The 11,141-nt window shown below is 41.9% G+C and overlaps 1 protein-coding gene across 1 annotated transcript; it reads right to left on the bottom strand.

The window, feature by feature from the left end:
* Positions 1-755: 755 nt before the first annotated feature.
* Positions 756-1,721, bottom strand: LOC128834809 (olfactory receptor 2G3-like). The gene has a single exon (XM_054023963.1). The coding sequence runs from the start codon at positions 1,719-1,721 to the stop codon at positions 756-758; it is 966 nt and encodes a 321-aa protein (XP_053879938.1).
* Between the last annotated feature and the right edge of the window lie 9,420 nt (positions 1,722-11,141).

The raw sequence follows: 11,141 nt of genomic DNA, 5'->3' as shown, positions 1-11,141 counted from the left end.
AAGATACTTTCAGGTCTGTAGCATACTGTTTGGTCCATAACCATTGCAGTTTGGATAGTCCTTGCAACTGAACCGTATGCTCTTTGATGCCTTTGCAGCAGACGCTGTTGGCTTCCGGAGGTTATGCCTGTTAGTCCTTCACAAAGGACTGGGCTCCTCAAAGAGACCTGCCTCTATACAGTAGCTTCCAGCAAAATTAAGGAAGACATTGAGGAGAAGGATAGGACAGGGGACTGGGACTCAGGAGATCAGGTTCTGCCACAGGCTTCCAGGGTGACCTTGGGCAAATCAATTGACCTTTGTGTCTCAGTTCCCCACCTGTGAGATGGGGAATAATACTTCCTTCCTTCTCTTCCCTTTGTCTGATCTGATGCCCCAATCCCACAAGTTATTTTGCAGAGTCATGCCTCTTTGCACACATGTAGCTCCCCTACAGGTGCACAGGTCCTCCCAGATGGAGTAATTTGTAGGACTGTGGCCTTAGATTGTAAACTCTTTCAGACAGAGACTGTATCTCACTCTGTGCTATCCACTGTGCAAACACCCTGGGGCTCTGATCTCAGTCAAGGGCTCCAGGAGTAATAAGAATTAGTAGTAAACTCAAATCTGTCTGATTGTTGACCCAGCCTCCACAACGTGGTTGGAGAGTCACCAAGCCCTTGAGTTCCACGGAGTTCAGCAAACCCGGATTAAGATGCCTTGCTACTTGTTTTACACGGGGGCTCCCTTTCTGCTGAGCTAAAGCAATGCTCATGTCATTGACGTTCCCCCTCCCTTCCTCTGGGCCTGGCCACTGCAGCGAAATATTTTCTGCCCATTTTTTTCAATGCACCCTTCACCTCTTTATTCCTTAGACTATAGATAACCGGGTTTAACATGGGGGTCACAATGCAATATAACGACGAAACCAAGGTGTCTATGTCCAAAGAGTAGCCTGAGCTGGGCCGATTATAATTGAAGTTGGAGGTGCTGTAGAAGATGATGACCACAATCAGATGGGAGGTGCAGGTGGAGAAAGCTTTGAATTGGCCCTTGGCTGAATGGATCTTCAGGATGGTGCTGATGATGTGGCCATAGGAGACCATGGTGAACAGACAAGGGCTCAGTCCAATCAAGGCACTAGCCAAATGAAGTACAGCTTCATTGACAGAGGTCTCTGAGCAAGAGAGCTTCAGCAGCAACGGGACATCACAAAAGAAGTGGCTGAGTTGATTGGACTTGCATATGACTATGGCTGATGTGAGGAGAGTGTGCACCAGGGAATTCACCAAGCCACACAGCCATGAAAACCCCGCCAATTGCATACAAAGCCTGTTGCTCATAATGCTTCGGTAGCTCAAGGGCTTGCAGATAGCCACATATCGGTCATAAGCCATGACGGCCAACAGGACACACTCTGTGCCGGCGCAGGTAATGAGGAAAAATAGTTGGGCCATGCACCCGGCATACGAGATGGTTTTCCTGCGCCTAAAGAAGTTGACCAGCATGACTGGCACCGTGGCGGACGTGTAGCAGATATCTAAGAAGGACAGATTACTAAGAAAAAAATACATGGGTGTGTGAAGGGTTGGATCAGCCCTGGTCAGGGTTAAGATCAGCGTGTTCCCCAGGAGGGTTACTATGTAGATGACCAAGAACACCAGGAAGAATAAAATCTGAAGGTTGGGATGGTTTGAAAAGCCCAGGAAAATGAATTCCATTATGTGTGTTTGATTTCCCATTTACACAGTGGCTTTTTAAAAAATCTGTCAAGGAAAAGGATGTGGGAAAATAGTCAGTGTGCAAACAATGAGAATAGTCAATGAACACCACTTTTTCTTTCTAAAGAACCTTCCAGGTAGGGGGCCAGAGCATCTGCTGGTGCAAACTGGCATTTGCTCCATTGAAATCAATGAAGCTACACAAATTTACATCAACTGAGGCTCTCGCCCCATTGAGCTATTGTTATTTTATTAATACATTAAGTAGAGTGTATAGAATGTATAAGAGACGTGGTTCCAGTACCCTAGAGCTTACAGTCTAAGCATGGGCAAAATATAACAAATTAAGACAGACAATAGGAGAGCGAGAGGAAGGGAAGTGTGGTTGCCATGGTTAGTAATGCATGCTTCTTATTTCCCAGACAAAAGTGAAAACTACAAGAAGAAGGAGTTATAGTTGACAGCACATATCAGTAAATTTAGGGTAAGGTATATTAGAGAGATGTGTATTTATTCCAAAAGCAGCCATTATAAACCCACAACATTCAGAATTAAGGTTAAACTTACATCCAGACATGCAAAGGTCTAGAGATGCAGTTAGGGCACCCAAACAACTTTAATTCTGCCCTGTAGTGACGTCATGCAATAACCATGTGATTAATGTCTTTTAGTGTTTGAAGTCCAATGCTAAATGAAAAGTTTTTAAAAGATACATCTAGGTTTTATCCTCCCCTGCCAGGGTGACCCTAAAGGGCAGAGTTAAGGGTATTAAGGTGCCCTAACTGTGTATTTCCAGACTTGTACATGGTTGGGTTTCTTTAAGTTAAACCTTAACTCATTTTTTTTTATTTCCTTTTTTACTCTATAAATAGATTACTTCCATCCACCACAATATGTTCCCACTGTTTGTTACTGTTTCAGTCTTCACTTATATAGTTAAGAAATTGTTCCTTTATTTCAGTTTTGTGTTTATGTTCTTTAAGGGGTATTTTTTATATAATGTGACTTCTACTAAGTCAGATCTACATTTTATTGGTCCCAACCTGTCCTAATAAGATCCATTTGGACATTTTCATGGGAGAGAATTTCAGTTAAAGTTAAACCATGCAAACTAGCTCTAATCTGTAGGATATCCCTACCTTCATTCTTTCTTTCTTTCTTTCTTTCTTTCTTTCTTTCTTTCTTTCTTTCTTTCTTTCTTTCTTTCTTTCTTTCTTTCTTTCTTTTCTGAGAGTTTATATACACACAAACAACATTCAGGATTGGACATTTCAGTTTGATTGCAAAGTTACTGTAAATAAGAACTGAAGCCTTATGAGTTTTAATCAGCGGTAAGTGATACATTATCCAGTTCACAACAAAAGCAATCAAGTGGGTAAGATATTTTCAGAGGAATTACTGTGGAAATATTACAATAAGTAGCAGTTAGTGTACTATTTTCACCCTCCAATGTTTTCACGTATCAGCCTGATTATAGAAAAAAAGTGGTTCTCAAGTACAGTGAGAAGAGCAATTAAAATAGCTAGCAGAGATTTAGACGTCCTTAAAGGGAGAATCATCTAATCCGAGGCGGAGTTGGGGATACTTTAGCATTATGGGCCTAATGCTACTTTCATTGTCGTCAATGGCAAAAAAAACCCTGCATTGACTTGAACGGGTGCAGGATGAGTAAGGGAAGGATAGTTTCTCTTGTGAGGAAGAGAATGAGAGAGGTGGCGAATAGGGGGAAGCAGGCAATAGAAGTACAAGAAATCTGAACCTTGCACGAGCCTACTGCTTCAACATTGCAATCCTGCTGCACTTTACAGTCTTGAAGTCTGAGAGCAGGGAATAAATGGGAAATACCTGCCTCTTTGGCTTATAAAAGGAGATCAGGCATGTTTTGTTCTGTGTTATATTACAATACCTGGAAGCAAAAATAGGCCAGGTCTACACTATAAACTTATATGAAAAATCCCCACCCCGAGTGACGCAGTTATACCGACCTAACCTGGGTGTAGACAGCGCTACGTTAACGGCAGGGCTTCTTCCATTGACATAGCTACTGCTTTTCGGGGAGGTGGATTAACTCTGCTGTCCTGTCAGTGCAGTAGTGTTTTCAGTGAAGCACCACAGCTGCAGTGTTTTAAGTGTCAACCTGCCCTCAGTTAACCTGTAGCTATTGATGTCTCTTCTGTCAGTGCATGAGGGCCTAACATACATAACTGTCCACTGAACGAAGGATACGTTCCAAGGTACTCTTGTTAGGTTAAAGAAACTTGCGAAAAATTTGCTTGCAATTAGGGCTAGTGCAAAGAGCCAGACTGACATCCTTGGAAACAGAACTCCTCAATTCAGTCTCTGATCTGGTATAGCAGGAGTCACATTAGCATCCCATTAGCAGTGTCCCTGACTGCAGACCTGAGAAGACTTTTTTTGTTTTAACTGTTTCATGTGGGTTTTTGCCAGCTCTAGGGTTGAGAGATCAGGAAGCATTGTAAGCCTGGACTATTTGTCAAGTGCATAACTCACGCTGGGTGCCACCAGGAGCCAGCTACCACACTACCTTGGTGCTTGAACTGCCCAGGGAATGGCCAGTTAGTACCAAGTGTGATGGCGTTTGTGCTGTGGACACTTCTCCATACAGAAGTGGACTGAAACTAGGGACTTGTTTTACACAGGAATGAGATGGGAGCATCCCATAGTCAGGATTACCATTTGCTTATTATCCAGGTCAGCATTTGACATCAATTCAGTGTAAAAGTTTAAATTGGCTTCACATTTACTGACAGAATGCCAGATTCTGCTACCCTTATTCACATGGAGTGACAATTTGCTCCTTGAATGGTCACATTGATTTCCAATCAGGTTAGTCAAGGATTACATTACTAGATGTGAGTAAGGGTGGCAGAACCCAGCCCATACACTGTTTTGTATAGACAGACAGTAGAAAGAAAAGTAGCATGGAAATACTTACCAGGCTTCACTTACAGATCAAACCACCATTTCTGATGTTTGCCTTGCATTGCCATTTTCCTGTCCCCCAAATAAGGTGTATTCTATGGTAATATAAGCAGCTCTGGCAAAGAACAAGTCCAGGACCAAACAGGAGCCCAACCCAAAATACTATCATTTGCACACGATACAGTAAATAAGAGAAATTCTAGCCTTTACCAACATCTAACACTGCATGACTTACCAGTGAACAAAAGAATCCTTTCGTCTTGGACTCCTATGGTTTCCCTCCGAAAGCAGTATTTAACCATGTGTCTGGGACCTCTGGGACATATTCTGTTCACAGAAATATCTCAGGGATGTATGCAACGACTAGACAATTATTAATATTAGTTTTCATGTTGTGATAAACAGTGAGGAATGTATACGATGAAAAGTTCTGTTCATTTAGAGAAAAAGCACCTACCAGGAAACTTTTAGCAGATCGGTGCATGCCATAAGAGAAGCAAAGTATATGACGGCTTATGTCCCTGGATCTATGTCTGAAGATTTGTCTTTGGGTGGAGGTCCATAACTATTCTTACAGCACACATGGGTCAGACCTGTGCCCATGTACGGGACTCTTCTTAAAGCATTTGGGGCCAGTTTCACAACTTGCGCTTTTGTGTAGTCATGTACGCAAAGGGTGAAGTGGGTGTAAAATGCTGTTATCCTGGGTTGGTACCATTTTACTCAGGTGTAACTGACTCTACAAGGTGCAAGGAAGCTGCCAAGTAAGTCCCCAGCTTTCTGTTTCTCAAGTCATGACAGAAATTTCCCTTTTGGACTTCCATAGGAATTGTCACTCTGGATCAGGCTAGTGATCCTTCTAGTCCAGTATCCTGGCTCTGACACTGGCCAGCACCAGATGCTTCAGAGGAAGATGCAAGAAGAAACCCCACAGTGGGAAGAGTTGGGATAAGGTGCCGACCCTCAGATGAAAGTATTATTCTAATCCCTACTAACTGGAGATTGGTTTGAAACCTGAAGCATGAGACTTTGTACAGATTCCAAAACTTGTATAATTGCCTATAGCTCTAGATATTCTTGTTATCCATATATAAATCCAATCCCTCTTTGAACGTGTGGCCGTGAGTTCTGCAATCTAATGTCACAATCAGTGGAGGAAGAAGATCCTTTTGTCAGTTTTGAATGTGCCACCTTTTGGCATCACTGAATTTCCCGTTGTTCCTGGGTTACAGGAGAAAGAGAACAGACCTTCCTGATCTACATTCTCTAGCCCATTCATTTTTAATATACTTTTGTCAGCATATCCCCTATATGTGTCTCCTTTTCAAGGTAAACAATCCCAGTGATTTCAGTATCTCCATATGAATTTTTCAGGGCCCCTAATCATTCTCAACTTCTCTGACCTCCCCCCCCACCCCGAATTCTGCGCACTGGTGAAAAATTGAACAAGATCCCATTACTAATATTTAGCTACAGTGAGGGTGAAGAAAAGACATGCTGAATTTTAAAAAATAGTTAAAATGCTTTGTTATTCAAAGCTCAAAAAGCTGAAATTTCAAGTGGGACATATTCAGCGTATTCATCACTAAGGATTAAAGCCCTTTATCCACAGATATTCATTTTCAAATTAGTTTTATCCACAGCTTAAATCCAGCTTGTCGTATGTTTCTGTAATTTATCACCACCATGGATGTGAAGTGGGGCAGGTGGATTAGTGGGCAGGTGATGCAGTGAAAGGTACATGACAAATAAGTATCATGCAACTATGGAATTGACATCTCCATGTATGTGATGTAGACAGTAGATGGGTCCCTATCAGCATCCCAATGCAAGAGGGCAAGGGGTCACTGGTATCTGGTAGTGAGTTTCAGCTGGCCCGACCAGTTCAGTGATCCCCAATTCATTAATATCATATTTGATATGTGTCATGTAAGGTATCACTGGAAAACTAATAACACACTGATCATTAATATTCCTGTGTGGGATGTGTACACTAAACACCCAAGGGACCATACAAATGTGAAGAAAAGAACTAAAATGTGTTTATCAGACAAGTCTGGAGAGGGAGTAAACAGGTTTCTCCCAGACAAAGGACAAGCCAATTCCTCCAGCCAGGTATCATCAGAGTCCATTGGCAATCATATGCCAAGTCGCCATTCATTTGCATTGGAGTGGACAGGAACAGACCAACTTGCATTACAACAAACAACAGCAGGGAAAGAAACCAGCATGGAACTTCCTTCACCACCAGATTCAATGTCTCCTTCCTCACAGCTTGAGTGAACTTTATTTTGGAGGGGGAACCTTCAGAAGAATCCATTTCAAAGGTTCACTGAAATATAAGAATGAGGAGCAAAGAATACCAAGTTATCTTTCACCCAGGAAGACGAGGGGAACCAGCACCCTGTACTTCTGTGGGAGGTCCTGAGTTAAAGACAGTCAGCCATGATGGACAAAGAGTTATTGGTGAGAGACACCATCTTACACAAAGACTGTGTCTTGCTAGATTAAGTGATAGACTTTAGATGCATGCTTTTCACTTGTGTTTGTTTATAACCATCTCTACCTTTCTTTCTTTTACTTGGCATCACTTAACCTATGCCCTTTTGTTGTTAATCTTGTTTTATTTTAATCTAAATCAATCCCGTGCTGTATTTGAATGGAAGTGATTGTTAACTCCAGTTAAAGTGGCAAGCTGCTGGGTACTGTCTCTTTAGAGGAGCAAAAGAACTTCATTTTTACTCTGAGTGATCCACAAGAGGGCTGGATATTTCAGGGCTGATGGTTTGGGGGAAATTCAGGAGTAGGCATGCATTGGGGTCATTTGGCTAGTAGTAACCAAGGCTGGTGGAGACCAGAGTGTGGCTGTGGTGTAACAAGCAGGCTGCTGGAGTCAGAGTTGTTGATCCAGGCTGTTTATCACACAGATACTCAGTGCATGCTTGTCTGCTGGCTGGGAGCATCCAGGCCAGGGAGCTACAGCAGCAGCGCATTTTAAGGCACAAAGGGTTACAGGGCAGTCAGTGACACAACTTCTCACTGGTCTGGATTGCACTCCAAAACCTGACAGTGGAACAATATGAGCAATCACATTTATCATGCACCTCATCTGCATTCTGGCAACTGAGCTATCTCCATCCTCTCAAGGAGCTTCAAACTTTCTGGAACCCAGAGCAGTTTCCAACTTGACAAAGTCAAACCAACAGTATGCCAGAGGACTGTTTTCCATATTCTCCTTAAGGGTAAATTTCCCCTCAAAATTACCCTGACCTGAGGCCCAGGACAGATACTATTTAGTACTGAACCCGTGATAAATTGAAGGTCAGATATCCGTGACCCATCATGTCTAAAATGGGGAGATTTCTCAGTGGGGAAATCCCAGTACCACCAGGGTCCAAGACTTGCTTCTAGCCCTGGAAGGTCCCAATACCACAGCTTGATGCTGCAAGTGTTCTTATGTCTAAAAGAAAGACTTTTGATCATTTGAGTTTTTTCAAAATTTTCCTCTCCATTCTCTGTACAGCTGGACTCCTAAGAACTAAGGCACCTGGTTTCACAGACAGAGGATAATAGTCCCAGTGAAGTATTAAAATCTTGAGCATTTAAGAGTTTTTGATCACACTGTATATTAAGGATATATTTCTTAAGCATTAATAAGTGATTAATAGGTGTTATGATCATGTTATATGGATCACGGTAACTGTCATAGATGGTTATGTAGCCAGGTGGACTCTAGACAGGTTATCAAACACTTTTTATGGATGTGTTTATAATAATCTCTAACACCTACATCTCTGTCATGTATAAACCCTTTATAAACTATAGGAGGACCTGCGTCATTTTTGTATAGCATGTGGTGGTGTAATAGAAGGTCTATCAGCATGAGTGCACTATGCTGCCAGCTAAGGGCCTAATACAAGGTTCATTAAAGTCAGTGGAAACACCCCAATTTGCTTCAAAGAGTTTTGGATTAGGCCCCAAAGGAGCAATAGGCTGCCTCCAAAATTCTAGCTTTACTCCCCATCCTGACATTTATGAGTTAGGAGGAAGGCTCTGGATATGTGGCTTTTGATATCCACAGGGAATGCACACCTATCTGTGATAAACTATTGTGCAAAACTTTACCAATAAAAAACAATAAGGGTATGTTCTCCTCAATACAAATGAGTGATGCTGAGCTTCACGCCTTAGGTTTGAACAAACACCAACTTTTTTGTGTCTTCACACAAACACACAGTCAACTTGTGGAACTCTTTGCCAGAGGATGTTGTGAAGGCCAAGACTACAACAGGGTTCAAAAAAGAACTAGTTAAATTTATGGAGGCTAGGTCCATCAATGGCTATTAGCCAGGATGGGCAGGGGTGGTGTCCCTAGTCTCTATTTTCCAGAAGCTGGGAATGGGTGACGGGATGGATCACTTGATATTTACCTGTTCTGTTAATTCCCTCTGGGGCACCTGGTATTGGCTGCTGTCGGAAGACAGGATACTGGGCTGGAAGGACCTTTGGTCTGACCCAGTATGGCCGTTCTTATGCTCTCCCTTCTTCACTTCACATTGTTCACCTTGCCCTTCTCTTTCCCAATCCTTCCCTTTCTTGATTACCTCACTGCTTACTCTTCTAAATATCAAAACACTTCCATGACCCTCCCCACCACTCACCCCCACCTACTTTCTCCCTTCAGTATTTCTTTGAGGACCACCACCCTTTCCCACATGTTCTGTTCTCTGCTGTGATCTGATCAGGTCCTTGGTGTATGAGAGTCCAAGTAGTAGTGTGACCGGGGTCCCAGAGAGCCACTCTGTAGTTACTCAATTAGGGTGAGCTGCAAAAATGGGGCAGACAATCCCCAGAGCTGGTGGATATTCCAATAATTAGATTTACCAAACTAGTACAAAACAGCATCTATAATACCTCACTGGTTACCCAGAAGCCAACAACACAGTTCCTGTAAAGCAACCTAGCCTCAGGCCTCCACCCAGACACCCAAGTCAAATACAATGAGGATTACTGAAAATCTTATTCATCATATAAGAAAGTTCTACCAATCCCAAAGGATCGGACACATTACCTCCCAGGTTAATGACTATTTCAGATCTTACTCAAATACATGCTTACAGCCAATTCTTATTAACTAAACTAAAATTTATTTAAAAGGAAAAGAAAGATTTGGTTAAAAGATCAATATACATACAGACATGAGTACAGTTCTGAGATCAGATTCATAGTAGAGATGGTGAGCTCTGTAGTTACAAAGAGTTCTTTCAGAATTAGTCCAGAGGTTATAGTCCAATGTCGATATTCAGGGTGATCCATATGGGACTGGAGATCTCAGTCTTATGACTCAAGCTTCCCCAGCATGAAGCATCAAGCAGATCTGAGATAAAAAGGATCAGGACCCAAGGGTTTTTTTACAGTTCCAGGCCTTCTCTTGACAGCTCGGAGTCCTTAGGCAATCATGGAGACTTTGAAGTAGGCCTATTTCCTAAGCATCACCGGTAATTAGCTACAAGAATTAACATAAGGCAATTGCCTGTTTTCCACCATTCACAGGTGATTTGCTATACATTTCAAAGAAGGATGAATACAGTGATATCACTATTTTACAATTCATTTAAATGTTAAGATTTCCTTTTGATCTCTGAATTAACAGAATACAGCATAGACAGGGACTGCTCCATTACATTGTTAACCTCTAACAATATATATGTAAACACACAAAAATATAAACATTATCTACCAATATATCCCTAAAGGTTGAATCTGGTTCAATTAGCCTGCAAGCTGCTTAACCCTTTCTGACCACGTGTCACAAGTAGTCATTTACATCTGTGCAAAATGGGTGTAAACATTTAGAGGAGAATCTAGCTCTACCAAATTCATCCTTGGTGTGACCCTGTTGAAGTCAATGGAGTTGTGGTAGGGATTAATCTAGCTCAAGTACTTTCACTTGAGCCAAGGTAAATTAATCTCAGAATCCAGGTTGCATTATTCTCAAACCTCATGGAGACCTTGGGACTCAAGAACCTGAGGACACCAGCTAGCTCAGAGATCAGTAGACTTGCTAAGCCACCAGATGGATTACAGTGAAAGCAAGTGACCCACAGGAGAGAAGGAGTGGAGGAACTTTTTCAAACTTTGAATATGTTTTGATCCATTTTAGGTTTCTGAGCTGGTTCCGTTACTAAGGTAAAATTGAAGTTTAAGTTTGAACTGAATAAGAGAGAACATTCTAGCAGACGTTTAAATAAGAGACATTTTAATGGAAAGGAAATCATACCTGAGGAAAGGAGGGATGAGCTACATGACCCATGGGAGTCCCTTTCATTCTACTTTGCAAAAAGAAATTGTCCATCTTGTTGCCACCAGAGACCTTGCTCTTGCAAAGTTTAATTTCCTCAGACTAATCATCTTTAGAAAACAAGTGCCAATAATGGATAATTAAGTTGCATGGGGCTCTATTAAAAAACTTTAGAAGTCAATGTTTACACTTCGTAG

Source organism: Malaclemys terrapin, chromosome 1 (genome assembly GCF_027887155.1).
Source record: "Malaclemys terrapin pileata isolate rMalTer1 chromosome 1, rMalTer1.hap1, whole genome shotgun sequence".
Taxonomy (NCBI): Eukaryota; Metazoa; Chordata; order Testudines; family Emydidae; genus Malaclemys; species Malaclemys terrapin.
Note: the sequence above shows the minus strand (reverse complement) of the source record. Positions and strands in the feature narration are given on the sequence as shown.

Coding starts and splice junctions, on each gene's coding strand:
- LOC128834809 (XM_054023963.1), bottom strand. CDS start 1,721: ATGGGAAATCAAACACACATAATGGAATTCATTTTCCTGGGCTTTTCA.